The 25,175-nt window shown below is 60.5% G+C and overlaps 1 protein-coding gene and 1 long non-coding RNA gene across 4 annotated transcripts; both read right to left on the bottom strand.

Annotated features, from left to right (window-relative positions):
• Positions 1–495: 495 nt before the first annotated feature.
• On the bottom strand, positions 496–5,293 carry LOC309824286. 3 transcript variants are annotated; one of them, XR_014296903.1, is made up of 6 exons: positions 4,993–5,293; positions 4,498–4,539; positions 4,056–4,143; positions 2,778–2,848; positions 1,637–1,727; positions 496–716 (listed from the first exon to the last, which is right to left on the bottom strand). It is a non-coding gene; the product is annotated as an uncharacterized lncRNA (long non-coding RNA). The 3 variants fall into 3 exon arrangements; XR_014296904.1 differs by having other exon boundaries at positions 2,778–2,843; XR_014296905.1 differs by having other exon boundaries at positions 5,185–5,292.
• A 10,597-nt stretch (positions 5,294–15,890) lies between these two features.
• LOC309823733 (epididymal-specific lipocalin-6-like) lies at positions 15,891–22,425 on the bottom strand (the record flags this gene model as incomplete). Its single annotated transcript, XM_082656269.1, has 7 exons — positions 15,891–15,902; positions 17,181–17,206; positions 17,509–17,610; positions 17,965–18,075; positions 18,588–18,658; positions 22,017–22,156; positions 22,336–22,425. 7 exons carry the CDS (start codon positions 22,423–22,425, stop codon positions 15,891–15,893), a joined length of 552 nt encoding a protein of 183 aa, XP_082512395.1.
• Positions 22,426–25,175: the final 2,750 nt, after the last annotated feature.

Below are 25,175 nucleotides of genomic sequence, written 5' to 3'. Positions count from 1 at the left end.
TTCAAGACCCATTCATTCTCTGGTTCTGCCCACAAGGAGACACCCTCCTGGAAAAGGGGCTGAATCCTTCCGTTCCCTTTAACACCTCGTGCTGAAGACACGTGTTCCGAGGTTTTAACTATGAGATCCACATTCTTAAAGCACTAGTTCTTAAACCTCATCTAGATTTCTCCCCTTGGATGGGGGGAGATGACCCAACACAGCGAAGAACGGCTCAGGACTGTGGGCTCTGCTCACCCAGGAGACCGTGCAGCTCCCCTGACCAGCGGGCTGGAGCCAGGATTAGGGCCCCGAGACGAGGGGCGCCTGCTGGGCTGCCGCCCCCGCCCCCGCGTCCCGTCCCGTCCTCTTCACTAGGCTGGCCGTCACCTAGTTTCCCTGGAGTCTGGGGATTCCAGGTCTCTGCTCACAGTTCTGTATCGCGCCTGCTGCCTCGGCACCGCTGAGCCACACCAAGGGGGAAAGCACATGCAACTGCTTTGCAGCACACCGACGTTCCACACACAAGCTATTTTATTAAGCCCGCAGGTTCGCCGCAGGTTCCTTTCCATCAGAGGACATTCGCAAGGCCGTGACTTCCCCCGGCTCCCCACTGCCCTTGCGGCAGACTGGACGCGCACGGCCCCCGTGCCGAGTCGCGCACACCCCTCCTGGCTCCACTCCTGCGCGCTCTCCTGGAGAACCGAGGGCGGTGTCCTGGGCTCTTCCGGCCGGATCTGCAGACAGAAAACAGAGGTGACCCACTCGCCACGCCTCCCAGCGCTGGGTGGGCTGGACCCCAGTCGAGCCTCCTTAGCAGAGCACCTGGCTTCTGGAACGCAAGGACACAGCTGCTCAAGCCTCTTCAGCCTCTCCTGCCAGACACGCCAAGCCCTGCTGCCCTCTCCTTCTGACCATTCCACCCAGTTTCCAGGGGAATTCAGCCAGGGAGGTTCTACCAAGTAGGATGCGACAGGAAACCCAGCTGCCGCCGGGCTCAAAGGTGGACCGACCGGATGTACCGCCACCTGCCACCCTCTCTGCTCAAGTCGGCTTGCTTCCGGCAGTTACACTGTCACCCCAACCCCACTCCAGTCGACAAGCCACAGCGCACGACACGAGGAAGTGGGCAAAAACCCTGGTAGCTGCTTAGTAGCAGCCAAAAAATCACAACAAAATGAAAAGCACACTTCCAAAGCGTGGATGAAGAACCAACCAGACACGTGCTGTGCGGGCCGCCCCCGCCCACCCTACGGCCCCTCCCAAGGGCACCGGCGCTGGCTCTGAGACTGGGGCACACCAGCTCTGGAGGAAGCCAGCTGTCCCGTCGTGAGGAGCCTCGGGCATGCCATCTTGGAAATGCTTCTTTCCGGCCCGATCAAGCCTTCAGATGCTGCAGCCAGAGCCACCCGGCCAGGCCGCCCTGAGCCACAGGCCTGGCCATTTGCCGCCAACACGCTGTCTAACGGGGGCGGTGGCTGAGGTCAGGCCACTGTCCTGCCTCACCACCAGTTCTGCCCACTGTGGCCTTCACTGTCAGCTACTTGGACATTCTCACCTCTCCTCAAAGCACACCCACAATTGATACCATGTGCTTGTATTAAAGGGTCCAAAAGTTCTGTCAGACCCCCAGCCAGGCACCCTGCTCCCAACTTACCTGTCCTGAAGCCAGTCCTAGAGTGACAGGAGCCACACCTGCAAGTCTGTCCCACTGACCAGCCGCAGAGGACCAAGCTGGGCCCACGGACCTGAGAAACAGAATCCAGTCCGTGAACCCCTCCCAAATTATCTTCTACAGCCTTGGCCCCATCAGAATTTGGGACCCTGTAGCTCTACTGTGGGGCCGTCCCGGGCACCACAGGACATGCAGCCACAGCCCGGGACCCCACCAGCTAGATGCCAGCAGCACCCCGTCCCTTTCCTGCCCTGCGAGTTGCCGCGTGCCCTGGGGGGGGGACACGCCGCCCCTAGTCGAAGAGCCACTAGCCCACAGCCTTTGTCCAACCCTCCAACTTAAACATTTCGGGAAACAGCAAAACGCACTCTCCACCTGCAAGGAGACCACGACACCCCTGGCCTGGAGGATCATTCTTTATAGGGTTACGGTCGGCCCGTCGAGGGGCTCCACAAAGGGCCCGACTTCTGCCTCACCAACAGGACAAAGGCCAGGAGCGAACCTCTGGCCTTCCTTCCAGTGACTCGTCTCAAGGTCCTCAGAGTACGAGCGCTCGTGGACCGGTGGCGCTGGGCCCCCCTCATCCCCACCTAGGGTCCTACTCTGAACATGGCCCGGAAGCCCCACAGGACCTTGATACCCCCTCAGCGGCCCTCAGCCAGGGATGCAGGTCAAACCTGCCCAAGGATTCCTAAAAACTCCTCGCCAGGCAGACCGACAGAACATTCATTTCCAGTAAGGAGACTCTCCTGGTCAATCCCATTGTCCCAAAGCTTGCCATATGCCTGTACACATATCTCATTTAATTCTCACAACGACCTTCATTTTATAAAGGAAAAGAACATCAAAGTCTTCAAGGGCCTGCGCACAGCTCCCACTGCAAGCGCACGGGGAAACAAGGTGCTCCCTCCTGCAGCTTCTGGTGATGTCCGGCTACAAACCATTCTTAGCGCCCACTGTTCTGAGCACTGAGCGTAGAAATAGCCGCTTCCTCTCCGCCCCAACGTCACAGGTGCAGCAGGGCTGCCGCACCCGTGGTGCCGGCAAGTCCGGCATCTGCAGGGCAGTGTCCCACCCGCCCAGCAGGCCTCCAGGAGGAGCTCAGAAAAGCACCGCCTCTCACCTCGGTCTGGACCGTGTCGGCTGGTCATTCTTGCCTAGGTTCACAGGCCAACAGCCGCTGTCCTTCCTGTGCTGAACAACAAAAGTGGTCGGCCCAGAATCAGCGCAGGAAAAGTTGGCTGCCGTTATTACTGCTGCCAGTACTTAAAACTAGTGGAGGCTGGGCTTCCCTGGTGGTGCAGTGGTTAAGAACCCGCCTGCCGATGCATGGGACACGGGTTCGAGGCCTGGTCCGGGAAGATCCCACATGCTGCGGAGCAACTGAGCCCGTGAGCCACAACTACTGAGCCTGCGCTCTAGAGCCCACGAGCCACAACTATTGAAGCCCGAGCGCTTAGAGGCCGTGGCTGCAGTGAAGAGGAGGCCCCGCTCGCCGCACCTAGAGAAAGCCCATGTGCAGCGACGAAGACCCAACGCAGCCAAAAATAAATAAAATAAATTTATATACAAAAAAGAAGTAGTGATAACTGCTACTAACACATGAACCCTTCACCTTTCCACCGTCACCTTTCAGACCCGCAATGGGCAGCCCGAGGCAAAAATTGAAAAGGGCTGCCTATGCTGGCACCTGGCAATAGGCTGGTGTTTGATGAACCCAGGGGACCGTAGTGCAGCCAGGAGGACCCTCCTCAGAAATCTCTGCACCCTCTCCCAGGGAGCTACTAGTGAGGTCCTAGATAGATCAACGGATCAAAGTACACTATACAAAGCAACACAGGAAACAGTCCTCTAGAATTTAGAAAAACCTCACGTAAGGCAGCACAGCCGGCCTTCGGAATCGTCTAGAATTCAGAAAACCTCACGTAAGGCAGCACAGCCGGCCTTCGGAATCGTCTAGAATTCAGAAAACCTCACGTAAGGCAGCACAGCCGGCCTTCGGAATCGTCTAGAATTCAGAAAATCTCACGTAAGGCAGCACAGCCGGCCTTCGGAATCGTCTAGAATTCAGAAAACCTCACGTAAGGCAGCACAGCCGGCCTTCGGAATCGTCTAGAATTCAGAAAAACCTCACGTAAGGCAGCACAGCTGGCCTTCGGAATCGTCTCTGTAACGTTTAAACCTGGCAACTTTATTTCTAGAGTTTCTGGCTGCACAACCCACTATAAAATTTCTTTTAAGAGAGAGTAACTACCCGTGGATCCACCTAAATAAGTCAGATTATTCCAGGTCGTTAGGTGGAATTATTGAGCTCACGCTAGAAAGGAAAATTTTAGTGCCACCCTTTTTTAATCCAATGTGACAAATCTTCAGCACGTCAGCCTTACCGAAACCCACTCACCTTTCCCGCTCATCACTGCACCAGCGGGTCACTCCTACCTGCTGCCGTCACACACCTGGCAACCTCGTGTTCCAGGGCCAGCCAAGAACTAGGAGGGAATGAAAGTGCTTTTACACGACAGGCTTCAGGCTGCCAGTAGACACACCCCCAGCCAGCACAGTCAAGTGTCAGACTATCAATCATCCACACGTCCACGGGCCAGGACGCTGGGCACAGTCAGGCCTCTCTTCTCTCCGCCACCTAACGACACAGATGTGGCACAGCAGCCACACCTGCAACGCCTCTAGGGGCAGCGCCTACAGAAGATTAAATAACTCAAGCTTTTATTCCCTGACCACATGGGTGCCCTGGCCCCGCGCTTAGAATGTAACAAAAAAGGCATTCAACTAGCCCAAAGATTATTCTTCAGCGCAAACCTGTCCCAGCACACGTGTCAACTCACCTGAGACCCCAGCAGGCCCCTAGTTCCCAGCAGGCAAACTCCCTAGAGAAAAAAGAAACCCACGCTTTATAACAACCTTACAAGCCCACAAAAAGGCCCTTCACCCAGGCTTTATTTTGCTGCATTTGATCTCCAGGCCTACACGTGTCTGCACACCAAACCCAGGTACCCTTCGTGTTTTACTCCGTTTAATTTGGGGGTGTGTGGAAATTGGAGGTTACAATACAGTAGTGCAGACCGCAGGTGATCAAGGGACCAGGCTATGATTGCAGCCACCCCTTCCACAAGGAGGCCACCGCATTCACACCCACTGTACTGCGCACACACTATAATTCGGAAATCGCCTCACTCTTAGAGCTCAGTAAGCAGTGACAACCAGTCCGTTTAAAGACAAAACAACAGATGGCCAGGAGTACAACGTGACTCCCTCAAGGTCGAAAGCAGTGGCGCTGAAGGCGGGAGGGGGCAACTTCCCAATGAAATGTCCCGACTCACCCACTAAACTACTGCTGCCCATAGCCGTGTTCTCGAGGCTTCAGAGCCGGGAAGGTGCGGAAAGCATAGCCATCCGCGGGACCCCCAGCCCCGGCCCCACGATGCTACGCGGAGGCGCCGGAACCTCGCCGCACCCACCCCCGCCAACACAAGGGACCTCTGCGCCCGCCTATCCCGCGGACCCGGGCGCACATTCGACCATCGCGACCCACGATGGAGACGCGGGGGTCGGGGTTCGGCCGGCGGCGGGCGCTGGGGCGGGCGGGAACCCGAGCCCCGAACCCCACCATCCCCGTAGCCCGGAAAGGCCGCGCGACCGCGCGCCGCGCCTTTTATAGCGCGGACGGCGGCCCGCGAGGCCCAACCCGCGCCCTCCCCGAGTTCGCCGCAGTCGCAGCGCCCTCTAGCGGACCCTCCAGGCTGCACCGCGCACGTGGCGCCTCCGTACCTCGGCCGAGCTCCCCGGCCGGGCCTCCTGGGCTCACCTATCGCGTCCACGGGCCCTTCCCGAGCCAGCCCCTCCCAGCTGTCAGGAAGTCCCGCCTTCCCGCCCGCAAGTACGGCCCGGACCAGTGGCGGCGGGACAGCACGAGGCCGCTTCTGCGAAGCGCTTAGAACAGGGCCAGGCACAGAGGCACTTGATAACGTCTCCCGTAGTTACTGCCGCGACGCCACGAGCGTCCCTGCAGCTGGGGCAACCTCTTTGTTCCCTGCAGAAGGGCCTCCCGCTTTCTGGGGAGCCTCGGCTGAGCTGCTCTCCCTGCCGCTCTCCCTCCCCTGGAGCCCCTGCCCCTCAGGCTGGGTCTGAGGCCCTGCTAAAGCTTCGCGTCTCCTACAGCGTAGGGAGCTCTGCCTTCGCTCTCTCAGGAGGGGTCTCCTGGGTCCCACCTCTGACACGGGGTAGGGGCTGCCAGGGGGCGCCGGGGAGCGACACTTCGCCCCCTTTGACAGGGAGACCTCTGAAGTGGGGTCAGGAAGGACCCGCCATGAATTCATTAGTCCTCTGAGATTTCTCACACGCTAACAAGTTATTGCTGACTTGGGCTGCTCTCCAGTGTAAGGCAACAATCCTACAGGATTCTCTGTGGTTAGCAGCACCTGTCCTCGGGGCAGAGTGGGGAGGCCCAGACCTGCCCCTCTGGGCAGCCCCTTTGGCCCCTTAGCCAAGAGCATTCCCAGCAGCACCCTGTCCCTGGGCAGGTGGGGTGCCCTCCCCTTGAAGCACAGTGCAGACAGAAGGAGCAATGGGGCGCGGTTTTGCAGGCACAGGCTGAGCTGGTTTGGGGAAGGAAGGACCCGTCCCTTCCCACCCACCCAACAGCCTGGAGGAAGCTAAGTCCCAGCCAGAGGGAGCAGCTGGCAAGCCAGAGACCCAATTCTCCAAGAACAAGAAGTTTCCAAAACTGGAGAGGGACTTCCCCGCCCCTCTCACAGCATCCCTCGGCCACCCCCGAATCGACTGCTCCACCGCCCCGGCCCTGGCGCGGGCCGTCACGCTCCGGTCCCCGAGGCAGGTGGTGATGACGCAGTTGGTCACAATGTTGAACTGAGTGACAGTGGCACAATGGTGAAAGCCAGGTGCTCCCTGCCCTTCTTGTCCCTCTGGGACCAAATGGAGCCCAGGCAGTGGTAGGGCACCGCTTTCTTGAACAGCTCCTGGGGGCAGGGGGAGGGGCTTCCGGCTCTGCCGCACTGCAGCTCAACACCCACAGTCCTCCCCAGGCCCAGGCAGGGTCACTGGTCGGAGCTGGAGCTCTGGAAGCTGGGGACGTAGGGGGCGACCATCTTTGCTCCCGGCCTAACCTCAGCCTCTGGGGACTGCGCCCTGTGTGTCCAGCGCAAACCTTGTCTCATACGCTGACGCCCACCCCCCCCCACAGCCCCGCCTCTGCCGCCCTCCCAGGGGTCTCAGCCCCAGAGTGTGAACCCCTGCTTTCCCAAACAAGGCTCAGAGTGGTCAAGGAGATCTCAGACGTTGGAAACCGTGACCAACGTTAAAATCATGTTTGCATTCGACCGGGACTCTCCACTTCCAGGGATCTGTTATAAACAAAGATGTGTGGACGCGGACGTTCCCTTCAGCACAGTGATGCGGGGGGGAAAATAGGAAATGGACCCAACATGCACAGTAGGGGCTCTTCGGAAGCTGTGATTCGGGGCCCCAGGAAATGCAAAAGAGGAAGAGGATGGACTGAGCAGTGTCCGCCAGGGGAAACCGGGCTCTGGAAGAGCACATGCCCCAGAATCCTCCCTGCCTGATTCCCGCAAAGGCACAGGCATACACAGAGGGGGAGGGCGGGAAATGGGGCACCACCTGCTAGAGTGGGAGGACTTTGTTCTTTAGTTAATTCTTAAATCCTTTAGAATTCATTATTTTACATTTATTGTCCTTGGAGTAAAAACCTTTAAAAGATAAAAATGAAATAATGTACTTTATTCCATAGATGAGTGCTAGATAACATACAACCCTCCAGGTCCTCCTGTCCTGTCTCACCTCGGCCTGTGGGTGGGCCGCCCCACGACGGCTCCCAGCGTCCCTGCCTCTGCCACACATGCCTGTGTCATCCCTCCCCTGAGAGTGGATGGGCTTTGGGACTGGGTTCAAATGAATAGAATTGGGCAAAAGGGATGGGCAGTTGTTTCCAAGACTGGTTTATGGAAAGTCTGTGACTTTCTGCCTGGTTCCCTCCCTCCTGTGTTCATTCCCTCTCCCTGTCTCTGTCTCTCTGTCTCTGGTCCAATGTTCTAGAGAAGCAAGATCAGGTATTAACGAGCTGCCCTAAGAGGCTCCAGTGCAAGGAACCGACACTGGGTCCCGGCCCACAGACAGGAAAGACCCGAGCCCCCGTCCAAACTGAATCCCGCCAATAGCCCGAGAATGATCTCAGAGACAGACCCCACCCTGACTGAGCCTCAGCTGAGACCACAGCCCAGCCTCCTGGGGGACCTCGGGGCAGAGGCTCCCAGCTGAGCTGAGCCTGCCTCCTGGTCACAGACACCGAGAGGGTCAGTGTTTGTCCTTGTAAGCGCTACGTTAGGGGATGGGGATGCTGTCGCATGGCACAGACACCGGGACGTCCTTCCGGCCCTGGTCTGGCCCTGCCTCCCGCATCCCCCCACCTCCTCTCCTCCCAGCTCTCTCCAGCCACACTGGCTCCTGTCTCACCTGCTCTCCGGCCAGATTCTCTTCTGCCTCCGAGTCTCTGCACCTTTGAGCCCCCCCCACCCAGCTCACTGTCACGGAGTGTGCAGGGCTGGCTGCTCTTGTCTTTCTGGTCCCGGCATCAATGTCACCAGGGAGCCTTTTAGACCCCCAGGGGCTCCTGGCCCTCCTTCCAGGGCCCTGACTCATTCCCTAGAGCACTTGCTCTTCTCTCCCACGTGGATTTGCTTTCCTGCTCTTGTCCATCTGCCCCTCCAGGCTGTGAGCTCCTGCAGGGCAGGGACCATCTGTCATGTCAGCACCGCCCCCAGGGCTAACAGGGCCCCTGCTCAGGGTGAGTGCAGGGGGGACGGTAGCTGAATGATCTATAGAGGGTCTCAGAGCCCCCTCCCGCCTCTGAGCAGCTCCCACTGTGGGCCTGGAGGCTAACAATAAAAGGTGCCTGTTGGGTCCGCGGCAGGGGGACGCCCAGAATGACCCCGGGTGTCCCTTCCCTGCTCCAGTTGTTCCATCCAGTAGAGTGCGCAGCCTGCCCCCTGGTGGTCATCTCAGGAACTGCAGCCCCCAGGCAGGAGACCAGAAAACTAACCACAGAACTTGTTGGGGGTCCTCAAGGCAGTGGTTCCACCAGGGCCGAGGGGGCAAACGAGCAGGACCTCCGGCTCCTGGGGGATGAGAGGGACCTCAGAGCCCCTCTTGCTTCCCTCTTTCCCTCCACTGTCCTCATGTCCAGTTCACTCCGGACGCCTCCTCATCCCAACCAGGGCAGTGACTCCACCCACTTCCAAATGAGGACCCCCAGGCGCCAACAAGGAGGGTCTTGTCCCTGGTCCCCGACGAGTGGTCCAGTCTCTGCCACCTTCTGCACCCCAGGTCCCCTGTCCCCCAAGTCCCCAGGATGCCCCCTGCTCAGAAGGGCCTCGGGGGGTAGAAAGCATTTTCCAAGGACTCAGAGCAGAGTGGGTCAGGGATGGAGAACCAAGGCCCGCAGACTCCTCTGCAAGCTTATGGACCCTAGGGATCACCCCGTCTGTGCACCCACTTTACAGAGAAGTAGGCTGAGGCCTCCTCTCCTATAGCTCCTCCACAGTAGGGGTAGGTCTCATCCTAGTGCCCGGTGCCCAGAGTGGTGGACACAGGGCCCTGGACCCTGGGGACCCCCTGCCATCAGCCTGGCATCTCTCCCCTCCCCGTGCTATGGGACCAGGCATGTTGCTAGGGAGTCAATATCCCTGCCCCATGGCAGAGCTGCCCCCAACCTCCTTCTCAACCCTCTCACCTCCCCCATATGCACTCCCCTCTGACCCCCAGCAGGGCAGTCAGTGTGTGAGTGTGTGTGTGAGTGTGTGTGTGTGTGTGTGTGTGCACACCTGTGCCCTTGTGGGGAGGCCCAGAGGGATGGGCTCCGCATGGGAAGGGTGGGCAGGGGTCCTCCGGGATCTGAGGGACTCTCATCTCAGAGTAAACCCCATGGGAGGGTTGAGGCTGGCCAGGGGTCAAATCTAGGACATGGCTGTTAAAATGCAGACAGGCAACAAAACTCAATCCCGGCGCCGCAGCGAGACACGTCCTCAGGGTACAGACCAAATCAAGACTGGGGTGCGATGTTTTTGCTGGACCTGTGGAAGAATTAAGTTGCCAGGGAGGTCCTCGAGGCTGAGAGCCCCCAAAATCTAGTCCTCAAACCTGGAGAAAGAGGCACGTTTCCTAAAGGACCCTGGGGTGGCCCTGGGCACCTGGAGTACATTGGAATCAAATGTACAGAAAACCCTCCAAGTGTCAGAAGCCCCGCGTGGCTGAGATGGGGGTACAGCTGCCGCGGGGCGACTTCTCCAGTCAGCAGACGGGCTGAGCGCCTTGCACACATGGCGCGTGTCCCGACGCCTCCTTCAGATGTGACCAGAGCAAGTGAACATGTGAAACGGAAGCGTCTCAGAGGACAGAGACAAGAGGACAGCACACTGCAGCCGCAGAGCCAGTGCTTCAGGGACACCCACCCCCAAAGGGGGCCGCCCTGCTCCTCTCCGGGAGCTCCCAGGCCGTCATCCGCCCTTGGTCCACTGGGGATGCTGACCCCTGGGCTGGGGCCACTTCTCGTTTAGCTGGAAGGTGTGTGATGTAGCAGAGCCCCTGCAGGACACAGACCACAAGGGTCCACTTTCCAGCACCCCGGTTACAGGAGACTCGGGGGACCTGAGACGCAAGGTGGGACGAAGACCCCTGACGTGAGCTGTTGTGGCTGCGAGTGAGGACCAGGCAGTGAGTCAGAGGATGAGGCAAAGTGACGCTGTGCCCGTTCTGAGCCTTCAAAGGGCCCCTGTTCCTTCTTCATGGCCACGAGACAAGCGCCACAGCTGAAGCACAAGCGGAGCAGAGCCGGCCCAGATCAACCCACCTCCCGCCGACACAAAACTGTCAGAACAAATGCAGCCGAGCTCCACAGCCGAGCCCAGCCTACATCAGCCAATCCCAAGCTGAGCCCAGCCTGCATCAGCCAATCCCAAGCTGAGCCCAGCCTACATCAGCCAATCCCAAGCTGAGCCCAGCCTACATCAGCCAATCCCAAGCCGAGCCCAGCCTACATCAGCCAATCCCAAGCCGAGCCCAGCCTACATCAGCCAATCCCAAGCCGAGCCCAGCCTACATCAGCCAATCCCAAGCCGAGCCCAGCCTACATCAGCCAATCCCAAGCTGAGCCCAGCCTACATCAGCCAATCCCAAGCTGAGCCCAGCCTACATCAGCCAATCCCAAGCCGAGCCCAGCCTACATCAGCCAATCCCAAGCTGAGCCCCAGGCAGGGAAGCTAAACACATTCGTAGGGGGTAATTCCCTGGTGGTCCAGTGGTTAGGACTCGGCACTCTCACTGCCCAGGTGAATTCTGGGTTCAGTCCCTGGTTGGGGAACTAAGAGCCCACAAGCCACGTGGCGTGGCCAAAAAAATAAAATAAAATAAAAATACATCTGTGTGGCTGTTTGTTAAACAGCAGGGGCTGACTGATTCAATCCGTTTTCTCCTTAGGTGATCTCATCCGTGTGCAGCCTCCGTCACCAAATAAATATCAGTCACTCCAAAATATCTGTCTCCCACCTTGACCTCTGCTCTAGACTCGCACTCCCTCAGGACACCTGCATCCGGGCATCCCTGAGCTGCTCCAAGCTCAGCCCCGGCCCTGCACCCACGCCCTCCCCTCCATCTCCACCACTCTGGGCTTTTTCAGACTGTTTCATCTTCCAGGGAGGGCCTGCTCCCTCCCAGCCTCACCATAACTTTCTCAACCCGCACTGCCTTTCATTTCTCAGCTCAAACGTCACTTCCTCCAGGAAGCTCTCCCTGGCCCTTCCTCCCGACCTGGAATGAGCCAGGCCTGCTGTGGTGTGCACTTGGCACCTCTGGACGTATTCTGAGGGTCTATGACTGTATGCTTGGATGACTGAGTCAGCGTCCGCCTCTCCTAAAGAGAGAACCATGGCTGCCTGTGTGCCCACTGCTCTCTCCCCAGCAGCCAGCACGATGTCCGCGACATGCGTGTGGTGCGTATAAGCGTACGGCTTCCTGAGACAGTGTAGGGTGTCACGGGACGCGGAGGGCGGTGGCAGAGACTCACTGCAGAGAAAGCACGTGGCACATTACATGGGACCCGTGGTCTATTTTGCAGCAGAAAAGGCCCAGTTGCACCTTTTTGCCGCGTAATCCAGAGGACACAGGCCAAAGGGGCCTGGCTTCGCATCCCCCGCCCGGTCAGCATGTGCCCCTCACCCCATCCCTCAGTGATCGTAAAGGACCCTGCTGGGCTACAGCCACGGGCCCCAGGTTCCACATCCTCAGAGGCCTGGGGTCCCCAAACACCACTCCACAACCAGTTGGATGTGAAAGCCTGCAATTTGGAACAACACTCCTGCGGTCTAGGTGGACCACAAGTCGAGCCTCAAAGGGAAGAGCAGGTGGGTGGCAGCTCACTCTCACGGCAGGATGGTGTGTGCACAGGAAGCTGCGGGAGAGGAAAGAGGCAGTGAGGGGGTGGGGGACTGGCTCTCCCGGGGGCCTCGGGCACCGCAGAGGGCAAAGCCATGCAGCCCCGGCCCCCAGCCACACGGCAGAGACCTGGCCAAGGCAGCATTTGTGTTCTGGGTGCCGTGGGCTCGCACACGTGGCCGTGCATTCACGGTGGCTTTAGATCTTTAACAAGTGCCCTTGTCACCGCTCCACCTCTCTGTCCCCCACAGGAGTCAGCACCCCAGCGGGATGGGCACGGGGCCGGGAGCGGTGCTGCCCGAGCGCTCGCGGCCGCACTTTACCATCTTTCGGGAGAACTGTCACACTGCGGGCGAGCTCCAAAGCCTCACACACGTCTATGAACTTTCTCATACTCAGGAAGCTGGCCGTGCTCTGCCTGCCTGCAGTGGGGAAGCAGAGCCGCGTCATCAGCCGTGCGATGTGGCACCTGCCCCTCAGCCCCGGAACGCCCGCAGGCTTTGGGACAGACAAGCAAGGTGCGTGCGCTCAGGGGCAGGCGGCTACTGGTGGGTGACAGGAAGCGTCGGCCAGGGCAGGTCCCCAGAGAGCCTTGGGAGGTGGGGTCCCCATGCAGGGTCACCACACAGGGCCCTCCAGTTCCTTCTGGCCAGTCTGGCCGCTGCCCCTCCTGCTGCATCCCTGGACAGGTCCACCCTGACGGAGACGCCCCAGCACCCCCTCCCGCCCTCTCTGTACCACCCACCCAACCCGGGGCAGAACCTCTTCCTGGTTCACCTCCTGCCCCCCAATCCTGCTGTCAGCCTGGGGGCCTCTGCCTCCACATGGACAGCCCGCCCCTCCCGGCCTCTGCCTTTCTGACCCCCCTCTGCAATGGCCTCCCCACTCGCCCCTGGGGGCCCCTCCCAGACCCTCCCGCATGGTCTCCAAGCAAAGGGTCCCGCGCTCTGCCCTCCCTCCCTCCCTCCCTCCCTCCTTCCCTCCCTCCCTCCCTCCCTTCCTCCCTCCCTCCCTCCTCCCTCCCTCCCTCCTCCCTCCCTCCTTCCTTCCCTCCCTCCCTCCTTCCTTCCCTCCCTCCCTCCCTCCCTCCTTCCCTCCCTCCCTCCCTCCCTCCCTCCCTCCCTCCCTCCTCCCTCCCTCCTTCCTTCCCTCCCTCCCTCCCTCTGCTCACATCCTCGGCCAGCCCTACCTCCCCACGTCACCCCTCCTGCCAGGCCGCACCCCACGGGCCATGACCGGCCACTGTGGGCTACGTGTGTGTGTCCCCGAAATTCACGTGTTGAGTCCCCAACTGGGTGGTCATAGGAGGCCTTGGGAGGTGATCGGGGAAGCTGAGGTCGTGAGCGTGGGGCCCTCACGATGGAGCTGGTGCCCTTACGGGAAGAGGACGAGACCAGAGCACCGCCCCAAGCCCTGTGCGAGGACACAGCGAGAAGGCAGCCGTCTGCAAACCACCAGACCCCACAGGCTGGCGCCCTGGACTGAGGGGTGAGTGCCCATCGTGTGGCCGCTGGTCTGGGTGTCCAGCACAATGCCCGCTCGGCCCCCACTCGCTGCCCCGCACACCCGGCCACTGGACTCACTGAGGAGAAGCAGGGTCTTGGTGGCCTGGCCCGCCCGGCCCAGGCGCAGGTAGACCACGCTGTCCTTGTAGTCAGAGATCAGAACGTGGAAGCCCGCCACCCCCTTCACTGGACGGGAAGAGAAGCACAGAGTCGCCTGCTCGCGCCTGGACGGTGGGCCCCGACCCCCTGACCCCTTCCGCCTGCACGGCGGGGGTGTCTGGAAGGGCCACAGAGTCCCCTCCACCCAGGCCCCCGGGCACACGCCTGCCACGTCAGCTCTGGGCCACGGTGGCCTGACTGCGTGTCCTGGGCGTTCATCCCCACCGGCCCATGTTCTCAGAGGAGGACAGCTGGGGCCAGTGCGGTCGGTAGCCCAAGCCTGGGTCCTGGTGGCCAGGAAGCCCTGGACACCCCTCCCCTTGCTCTCCCGAGGGCCCAGCGGTTACGCACAGGTGTTCCTGAACACAGCCCTCTTCCTGTCTTTCCGCAGGATCAGCGAGTGTGCCTTGCACCCCTGTGACCTGGGGGGAGGCGGGCTGTGAGCCCCTTCTGGGCTCTGCCACCCTGGGACTTTCCAGCGTGGACCCGGACCGGTCCCACAGCTCAGGGGAAACACTCCGAACACCCTGTGCCCGCTGGGCCCCTGGTGCACTGTGGGAGCCTCTCCCAAAAGCAGCCGCTTGAGTTTTAGGGGCAGAGGGTGATGGGTATTGGGGTTTCGGGGACAGTCCTTGTGGGATTTCCAGACTGACGCTCGGGCCTGGTCCCCGCCCCCACCCCCCGCTCCCTTTCCCCTCCCTGGGCTCAGGGGTCTGCAGAGGATGTGCTGGGACCCCTGCCCTGGTCCACTCACCGGTTAAGGACGAGGACCACCCTCAGCTGGCCCATGTTGTGAACCTTCACTAAAGATGCCCCCAGCTTCCTCTTGTCTCTGGCCGGCAACAACGCCTGGGTGTCAGAGGCGATGGCAACAATGTACCAGAACCCTGAAAACTGTAGAGAGGGTGCTGGGGGCACAGGGTCTGGGCTGCCACACGGGTTCGGCCCCCACCCCAGGTCCCAGAGAACCCACAGGACAGGGGACCCTAGCCTGAGGCCCAGAGCATGTCCAACACCCACAGGATGGCACGGCTCCTGCCTCGGGGCCCCCGCTGCCACCCCAGGCTGAGGATGCACATGCCCGGCTGCTCTAGGGCCCGGAGCGGCACCAGGCAGGGCCCTGGGCACCGGGTGTCAGAGCTTCCTGCCCACATGGGCCTCGTGGGGGCCCCTTCCCTCCCAGCTGGCCCCCGCACCCCATCCCACTGCTCTCCCTGAAACAGAGCCCCTCCCAGTCTCCTCGGCCTGTGCCCATGGCCGCCCCCACAGGAAACTTCCACCCAGCCAGAGGCCTCATTATTCCAGGACGTGTCCTGCTCGTGCTGCCTCCCCTCTGCCCACCTGGCACCTCCGGGCCACCTCAGGCTGTGCCTGTCTGGGGCCTCTGCTACGGTCCCTCCTCGGGGCTCCTGGCATGTGGCCCACGGCCGTCAGCTGAGTTTTGAAGCCCCAGCCTGTCCCCAAAAGAGGCCGTGGGCTGCCCCACAGGGCCAACAGAAGCCTGTGCCGGAGCCCTCTGACAGCCCGTCCAGCGGATTCCGGTGGCTCTGCGAAGACTTCCAGGGACCCCTCTTCCTGCTTCCCCTGCCCACCCTGGCCCCAGCGCCCGGCCGGTGGGCTGGGGCACGAGACTCACCTTGTCCCAGTTGAGGTTGTGGGGCTCCCTGGGGAGCTGCTTCTGCGCCAGGGACCCCCCAGGCAGCTCCAGCACCAGGACCAGCATGGGCAACAGCCAGCCTGGCCCCATCCTGGCCCTCCTCCCAGCTGCCCGCTGGACGCCACGCTTAAATGTCCCAGCCCACCAGCCCTGCGTGGGTGTCCGGCCAGCCTGCAGCCGCAAGCCCGCCTGGTGGGCCAATGGCGAGGAGGGAGCTTGGGGCCCTCCCTCCCCGCACGGAGGGCCAGCCCTACCCTTGGCCCTTGGAGCGGCACAGCTGCTGTCCCGGGATGCCCCAAAGATGGAGACCATGATGTTCCCCAGGTCAACTCCTGGGCCTCCGGTCACCATATGTCCCCTAGAGCCATTGCACCTGGCAGGGAGGCTCCTGGGCCTCCTGTCCTAGCCCCCCAGGGAGAGAGGCAAAGGTCGGAACGTGTCATTGAGTCACCTAACAGGGACGAAAGTGAAGGACATGAAGACGGGGCTCAGATGGTGCCGGCGCTGACGCGGGGGCTGCCTTCTCGATGCCCTTAGAAGGTACTGACGTGTTCGCACATGTGCACATGCGTGTGTGTGAAGAGGGTGGCAGCCTGTGTGCACCTGACCTCACCTCAAGTGAGAGGCAGTCCCCACCCTGCTCCCAGCCCACCTCCCCTGACGGCTTGTGCTCTGCCAGGACTTCAGGACACAGGAGGACCGACAGGTTCGAGCCCTCTGGGGTCCCTGCCCCCACCCCCCATCCAAGAGCTCCAGCCAGGAAAAGCCAATCTTTCACACCCTGGGCATCCCAGCCCAGCGCCCTGCCCACTCTTCATCCAGATCACAGGGTCGTCCTCCAAACTGAGCGGACCAGCCTCCTGCCTGCCTGGAGCCCCGCCTGCCGTGAGCCCTGTGGGAGGAGCAGCCGCCTGCAGCCCAGCTTCCACCTCTGGGCCAGAGGGCCGCTGGGGAGAGACGGGGCTGCAGGCCCGCACTCTCGTGCCAGGCTGGCTCTGTGCTCTGTGCTCAGCCCTTGACAAGCCCACCCTGCCCATCCGCCTCTCCCTGCACCCACCCGGCCCGAGGAGGCAGCTCCCTGTGGGTTCTTCTGGCTGCTCTCAGCCCAGGGCCCGAGGAGGCAGCTCCCTGTGGGCTCCTCCGGCTGCCCCCAGCCCAGGCCCTGCGCGCACACAGGCAGCTCCCTGTGGGCTCCTCGGGCTGCCCCCAGCCCAGGCCCTGCGCGCACACAGGCAGCTCCCTGTGGGCTCCTCCGGCTGCCCACAGCCCAGGCCCTGCGCGCACACAGGCAGCTCCCTGTGGGCTCCTCCGGCTGCCCCCAGCCCAGGCACCGTGCGCACACAGGCAGCTCCCTGTGGGCTCCTCTGGCTGCCCCCAGCCCAGGCCCTGCGCGCACACAGGCGAGACGCATGGCACAGGTTTGTGGAGCCGCTTTATTGGAATCTGCGTCGAGAGCCCCTGGGAGCAGCCGGCCCAAAGCCCAGCTCCTGGGAGGCTGAGCAGGGAGGGTAGCGTCTGGCCAGCCTCCTCCGGTCCCCTGGGGGCTGCAGCATTCACTGAAAACCATGAGGAACATTGGGGGACCCTGGGCTCGCCCGGAGAGGCATCAGCTCCCCCAAGCCCCCAGCCCTGCATGGCGGCGGTACAGCCACTGGGATGGAGGGGCCCCAGGGCCCCCAGACTCCACCCACCACACAGGAGCTCAGGGACGCTCGGGAAGGCCGCTTACCTGGAAGGCCTTGCGTGCACAGGTGACTGGGGGAGGAAAGCGAGACGGCAGTGAGGACGGGGCGGGTCTCCCTGCCCAGCCGGGTGCCTGAGACAGACCGTGGCCGCAGAGCACCTGGGGCCCTGCCGGCCCCTGCACACAGCCCCCCCCCGCCCCCCCCCCGTCCCCACAGGTCTGACTTTGGGCGGGGACTAGGTGACTCCTTGAAGACCCCCGAGCCCTGCCAGCCCTGAGGCCTGGAGGGTCCCCGAGCGCAGCCGAAGCCAGCAAATGGCCCCACGGTCCGTGCCCCTCAGCACACGGTGGCGTCAGGCTCGGTGACACTCACGGTCCTTCTGCAGCGTGGCCTGCTGCTGGGACGAGAAGCCCAGGCCCTTGCTCCACTTGGTGAAGAGGCCCATGGCCTTCTGGCTGGCCAGCTCCGTCCGGCCTGCAGGGGAGGTGCCCCCTGAGACCCAGGCTGGGGGACGGGGGCGAGCAGGGGGTCCGCAGCAGGAACCAGACAGACACCTGGGACCCTGCGCTCTTCTGACCCCAAGGCCCTTTACCACATGCAGCTCCCACCCCGTCCCTCCCTCCAGGCAGGGTCACGTCTCCCACAGAGGACAAGTGCGGGGAGGGGGCGACAGGGAAGGAAGGCTTGGGGCCCCGGTGGGGATTTCATGCAGGGATGAGTGATGGAGTGGAGCGGCCGCCAGCCCGCTGGGCTCTTTCAAGGCTGGGACCCCGGGAGGACGGAGGCCCCGCACGGCAGGGAGGCCTCCGCGCCCGCGGCCGCACTCACTGTACAGCTCCACGGTGCTGAAGGCCTCGTCCTGGAGCTCCAGCTGCGTGAGCACTATGGCATAGTCCCTGAAGTTGGTGGCCAGCACCCGGTACTCCAGCACACCCCGGGCTAGGAGACAGGTGCCGCTGGGGTGGGGTCAGACCTCGTGGGGGGCTCCCCAGCTGGCCGAGAGCCTCCCAGCTCTGTCCCCCTGGTCCCTGACCCCCACCCGGCTCCGGCACACAGAGGCTTGCGGTGGCTGATGGACAGCAGGTGAGTCCCAGCTCATCCTGGGGTGCCCTCCCGCGATCCTGTCCCCACGGGGTAAGAGTGCCAGCCGCCCCGCCCCCACACAGTACAGCGGGAGGCCTGGGGTCCCAGCTGAGCCTGCCTGACACAGTCGAGTCCTCTGTCCTCAGGACTGGCGCCAAACCTCTGACAAAATGAGGACCTTTCACTTCCCGGGCGAGAACGCCACTGAAACCTGGGGTGGAGTCGCCCCCTCCCCTTCCCCTCCTGCGTGCTGACCCTGCCTGCAGGCGCAGGGGGCCCAGGGCTGCCAGGGGCAGGACCCGGCCCCGATCACGGTCAGGGAAAGGGAGCCTGCCCGGAATCCGGACCACCGTGGCCGGCACCCTTACAGGGATTCCTGAACACCCATCTGGAATTTTGTTTCGTCAGTTCCACAGCATGCAGGTGGCATCTCTCCCGCCTGGAAAGGAAAAGGGTCTGTCATCACCCAGGGTCCGTATGCAGGACGAGAGAAGACAGGTTTGGCCACCCAGACCCGGCCAGGGGCCAGCGTGGCTGCAGAGGGGATTCCGCCTCCCCCTCGGTGGCCCAAGTTAGCCAGAAACTCTGCTCTTGACCAAAGCGAACCCGTCAGGGAAATGGGCCAGCTCGGCACCTGCAGAATGCGAATCTGCTCCGTCACCTCCCCAGAGACCCGCTCTGCCAGGACCACACGGAGAAAACTTAGTTTTTTCTTGCTGCTCAGGGCAGCAAAGGAGCGTGAGACAAACAGGGCGTCTGCAGTTGTGTTTTGTTGTCGTTGTTGTTAATTAATTAATTTTTTTTTTTTTTAATTTTTGGCTGCACTGGGTCTTCGTTGCTGCGCACGGGCTTTCTCTAGTTGCGTCAAGTGGGGGCTACTCTTTGTTGTGGCGCGCAGGCTTCTCACTGCAGTGGCTTCTCTTGTTGCCGAGCACGGGCTCTAGGCGTGCGGGCTTCAGTAGTTGTGGCTCACGGGCTCAGTAGTTGTGGCCCACGGGCTTAGTTGCTCCGCGGCACATGGGCTTTTCCTGGACCAGAACTCGAACCCGTGTCCCCTGCATCGGCAGGCGGATCCTTACCACTGTGCCACCAGGGAAGCCCCAGGTCTGCAGTTTTGAATAAAGAGATTCAACATCAAAAGGGGCCAAATTCCCTAAGCCTCCAGTCCGCAAAATGAGCAGACCCACTTCTGTAAGTGCAGCAAGACCAGCTCCCGGCCCAGTTCCGTGCAAGACACAGGAATAGCAAGGAACAGCCTAAAAGGAAGTGTAACCAGCAAAAACAAGCCAGTAAACTGACAAGGCGTATTGTGGGGCCCAAAGAGGGAAAACAATGGGACTTGGCACAGAAATAGACAAATCAAGGGAACAGAATAGAAAGCCCGAAAATAAAGCAAAAAGCAGAGGAGGTTCGCGCGAGACAAGGTAGCATCTCAGTCAGTGGAGGAAGAGGAACCACTGGGTGAGTGGGACTGGGCGACTGGCCCCTTCAGCGACGGTCCCAGCTCATGCATCCTCAGGCTCAGCCCTGAGCCGGTCAGAGGTCAGAGGCCCTCTTAGCTCCAGGGAGACAGAAAGGCTTCTGAACACAAAACCCAGAAGCCCTGAGAGAAGCCAGGTGTTTACACCTGCACAGAAACTAAAAGAGCCCTTCCTATCGACAGCTTCTCGGTGGTATAAGAAAAACGACAAAATGGGAAATATATTCGCATCTAACTTTATCGCAGACAGTGGCTAAAACTCCCTATACTTAAGGGTTCTTGCAAGTCAATAATGACCCGCCCGAGGGAAAAGTATGCAAAATATATGAACAGACGCTGGGCTGGGAAGGAAACACAGAAGGAACAGGTACCGAGACGTCTCACTCCCTCGTGATCAGAGAAAGAAGCAAAAACTAACGTGGGGAAGTTTGTCGCCTATAAAGACAAAAGAGAATAAAATTTTAAATGTTTCAAAAGAGGGCAGATTCCCTGGTGGCGCAGTGGTTAAGAATCTGCCTGCCAATGCAGAGAACACGGGTTTGAGCCCTGATCCGGGAAGATCCCACATGCCGCGGAGCAACTAAGCCCGTGAGCCACAACTACGGAGCCTGCGAACCGCAAGTACTGAAGCCTGTGCGCCTGGAGCCTATGCTCTGCAACTAGAGAAGCCACCACAATGAGAAGCCCGTGCACTGCGACGAAGACCCAACACAGCCAAAAATAAATAAATTTATTTTTTAAAAAAAGAGGGCAGAGACCCCAGGGACTGCCACGGAACGGTATTTGGCCCTCGTGTTTAAATGACGCGCGTGTGCTTGCGTGTGCCTGAACGTCCCTGAGGAGCTGCAGCAGATCAAAACCGTGGGCCACCTGTGGGGAGGGGGCCACTGGCTGAGGTGGGGGGGGAAAGACCCCTGCTTTCCACCCCTGGGGATTCTGATTTTTCTTTTGGCTGTGCCACGTGGCTTACAAAATCTTAGTTCCCCAACCAGGGAGCGAACCCATGCCCTCGGCAGTGAAAGCGCTGAGTGCCAACCCCTGGACCGCCAGGGAATTCCCAGGGCACTCTGATTTTTTGAAACACGCAAATGTGTTTCCTATTCAAAATCCGGCAAATGAAGTTCACATTACATAACAAAATGAAACGGCTGCTTGCCTGTCCTGTAAGCCCTGGTCTGAGTGTGAGTCCTGCAGACGGGCTGGCCGAGGTCCTCAGACAGAGGCACCTTGACGGGACTCAGAGCAAGGCCACTCACCAGCCCCAACCGCAAGCAGGTTCCAGCAAGAGCGTCGGAGACCCCCCTCCCCTGCGATTGCCGTGGTCCTCTCCCCGTCCACGGCTGTTCCACAGCCCAGGGCTCTCCAGAGGCCAGGTTTCCATATGCCGATTGTTTTCCCACCAGCCTCATCAGGACTCACCGAGCCATGTGGCTTTGGGGCTGCCACCCACGCCGCATGCGACCCCGTGTTCACCCAACTCAGAGGGGCCCCCGCCCCAGCACAGACCTCCTCGGTCCTTGCGCATCCTCGGCCTGGCTGGCCCAGGTGGACGGCAGCCCCACCATCTCCTGAAGGCAGTGAGCGTGTCGCGGGGAGCAGGGGAGAAAGTTCCCCTCTCAGGCCGGGGTCTGCGTGGCTGTTCAGGCCGTGCAGGGGCTCCAGATTCAGGGTGGAAATGCCCGTGGTGCGCCACCAGCTGGTGACTGCCTGGCCTCCCCACGTGAAAGACGGGGACGCTAGAACGACACCTCCCCCAGCACGCCATGCCCCCGCCCCCTGCCTGGCTCCCCCCAGGTGTCCCAGGCAGCAAGGTCCCCCAGAAGCACGACCCCTCCTTCCAGCATCCCTTGCCCCAAGGCGTGCATGGGGTCTGCTCCACTGGCCAAAAGCGGCCGAGGCTCAGCCTGACTCCACAAGTCCTGTCTGATAAACGGCCTCAGTGACCACGTCTTCTGGGGGATTCATTTTCCGAGAGAACCAGGGGCTCCCAGCCACAGACGCACGGACCCACCTTAAGTAGCAGCTCAGGAGGGCCTTAAGCAAAGGAGAGGCCTCTCCTGCTGACCAGAGACCCCGCCGAGCTACCCAAGGGCCTGGGACAGCAGGCGGGCAGGTCAGAAGCTGTGCCCGGCCCTGGTGGAGAAGGCGTGAGCCCCACCCAGGGGCGCCCCAGCCAGGAGTCCAGGGATGCAGAGCCCAGACGCCAGGCAGAGGGTGGCTCTCAGAGCAGAGCCCAGCGCGGGGTGGGGGGGGGGAGGGGGAGGGGGAGGGGGGAGGGGAGGGCGGGGCCCACCGTCCAGACCCCAGCCCCACGCACCGGCTCCGCGAGGACAGCACCTTCAGAGTGTTCTCGGGCGTGAGGGTCAGCATGACCCCCTCGATGTTCTTCGTGGCCTTGTCCACCACAAAGTCCTTCTCCCCCGAGGCCACGGCGAGAATGTACCAGGACCCCAGGAGCTGATGGAGGAGGAATGGGTGAGGGGGTCTGTCCCTCCAGCCCCGGCCCATCCTCTTGATCTGGAGGCCCTGACGCAGGCTAGCCCATCCACCCATAGCCCCCGTGGTCTGGGCTGGCACTGGGGGAGCCCAGAGGCCGTGCGGCCCCAAGGCATGTGCTGGCACAAGAGGGCTGTCACCTGCCGAGGGTCCAGCCTCCCCAGCCACACGGCCCGGGCCCTGGGCACCAAGACCAAAGCCAGAAGGGCGGCCAGCAGCACAGCCCTCATCCTCGCAGAGGTCTGCACACCAGCACACCTGCGCGGGGGTGAGCGAGCCCTCAGCCCCTGGAAGCCTCTTTAAAGGCTCGGGATGCACTGCTGTGGGCGGCTGCTAACCGCCGGGCACCATCCTGGCCTCTCCTCGCGAGGTGGCGAAAGTACCGGGGCGGTGGGGGGGGGAGGCGGGGGGGGGGGAGGTGGGGGGGGGAGGTGGGGGAAGTAATCCTCCGGACGTGCCGGAGAGGGGGCCCTGGGCCCTGGGGAGCGTGTGGGAAGCCCCTCCTACGTAGACACATTCGTGCCATCCCCGCTTCTCTCACTTGGAAGGTTCCAGAAGGAGCATCCAGGCCTCAGCCGCACCATTCCCTCCCCTCTCCTCCCCTCCCCTCCTCTACGGGGAGCCAACAGTCTCTGGCTCAGCCTGGGCGGGCCAGGGACCCTGCCCTTGAACCCAGGCCAAGGTCATGTCTGAGGAGAGCGTCAAGAACAAGCAGCCCCTGCAGAAGCTGCAGCTGTGCATAGCTTTTGTTTTCATCCTTAAAAGTATGAAAAGTCCCCGCGCAGCTTTTTGGAAAGCTCTCACCTCCTCCCGGCCCAGCAACCCTCCTGCTCTGCGGGCTGCGGCTCCTGCCCCATCACGGCAACACCCAGCGGAACACCCTGTTCCTTCCGCATGCCGCTCGCCCATCTGGACCTGCCCACTCTCTGGCAGCCTCACCCTGCTGCCTCCTACCCCTGCTCACCATGACCCTGGCCAGGCCCCCAAGGCCGCATGGGAGCTCTCCCTGGGCCTGGGCTGCCCGCCCTGGGTCATCGGAGACCCTGCCTGGGAGTGAAGGGCAGGGGGCTCGGCAGGATCTGTCTGAGCCCCCGAAACCCAGGCGGAAGTAACTGGGAAGATGCCTCGCGGGGATGGGGGACCCTGCACGCCACAGCTCCCAGACCCCTCTGCTGGTTGGCTTCCAGGGGTGCTGTGGACACAGAACAGGCAGGGTTTGGAAGGTGAGGACAGATGAAGCCATCTGTCCTGCCGGGCCTTCCCACGAGGGACCTTGGCCAAGCCAGCACCCCAGCCCTGCTTGGGAGATGAGCCCTGCAGGAAAGGGGATGAAAGTAAGCCCGCTGCACACAGACTTGCAGCTAAGCCTTGCCCTGCCTCAGGGCCCAGAGAGCCTCAAGCCTGAGCTTGGATGGGGGTGGTCCCTGACCACCGGCCTCCCAGACGCCTGACGGAAGAAAATGACAATAGAAGACAGAAACATCATCCCGACCTTGACATTAACCTCGTTCGTTATTTTTTCAAGTTCAGCTTCCTAAAAAAACACTTGGGAGACGAAGACAATGTGAGTGAGAAGCAGCAGGAAAAACAGACGCCAGAAGAGACCCATGGGCGATGCTTCCTACGCGGGAATTAAAGGCAGGGTGTTTAGTCCGTTGGGGCTGAAATAACAGAAAACCATAGGCCGGCAGCTTGTAAACAACAGACATTTATTTCTCATGGTTCTAACTTTTTTTTTTTTTTTTTTTTTTTTGCGGTACGCGGGCCTCTCACCGTTATGGCCTCTCCTGTTGTGGAGCACAGGCTCCGGACGCGCAGGCTCAGCGGCCATGGCTCACGGGCCCAGCCGCTCCGCGGCATGTGGGATCTTCCCGGACCGGGGCACGAACCCGCGTCCCCTGCATCGGCAGGCGGACCCCCAACCACTGCGCCACCAGGGAAGCCCTATAATTGTACTCTTGATAACACAGAGCAAAACATGCACAAAATTGGTCACAGAGAAAGCATCGATGAGTGCCACAAAGTAGAAATGTTACAAACAACGTTCTCTGGCCAAAATACAATAAAACTGGGACTTCCCTGGCAGTCCCGGGGTTAAGACTCTGTGCTTCCCATGCAGGGCATGTGGGTTCGATCCCTGGTCGGGGAACTAAGATCCCACGTGCCGTGCAGCACGGCCAAAAAAAACCCCAAAACAAAACAAAATACAATAAAACTAGATTTTTTTTAACTTTCTATTTTAAAAAATACTATTGGATGAAAGGAAAAATACAAACTGAAATTACAGAATTTATTTAAAATAAATATAAAAATACCATGTAATTCAGGGTCAGAGGAAACATCATAACCTTAAACACACCATTAAAAATAAAAGAATGAGGGGCTTCCCTGGTGGCGCAGTGGTTGAGAGTCCGCCTGCCGATGCAGGGGACACGGGTTCGTGCCCCGGTCCGGGAGGATCCCACGTGCCACGGAGCGGCTGCGCCCGTGAGCCATGGCCGCTGAGCCTGCGCGTCCGGAGCCTGCGCTCCGCAACGGGAGAGGCCACAACGGTGAGAGGCCCACGTACCGCAAAAAACAAACAACAACAACAACATAAAATAAAAAAAAATAAAAGAATGAAACTAAATGCATTAAATTCCCAACTCTAAGAGCTAGACAAAGAACAAAATAAACCGTAGGATGTCACGAGGAAGGAAATAATAATGATAAAAGCGGGAAATAATAGAGTATAGAGAACAGCAGATATAATTAATGAACCAAAGTCCTCATCCTTGGAAAAATGAACAGAATTTTTCTGTTAATTTGCAGAATTATTAACAAAATCATTAGTATTCTTTTTAAAAATAACAGAATTAACTAACATGAATAAGAAAAGATGGAGAGACCATAAATACATGAATTAAGAAGTGACAAAAGGGTGGGAAATGACCTTTGGGACAGAAGAAAAAGGTGCTTCATCAACAGAAAGTACTTTGCT

This window comes from Grampus griseus (genome assembly GCF_964374135.1).
Source record: "Grampus griseus genome assembly, chromosome: 6".
In the NCBI taxonomy this organism is placed as follows: Eukaryota; Metazoa; Chordata; class Mammalia; order Artiodactyla; family Delphinidae; genus Grampus; species Grampus griseus.
This window is presented reverse-complemented; position numbering and strand designations above follow the sequence as displayed.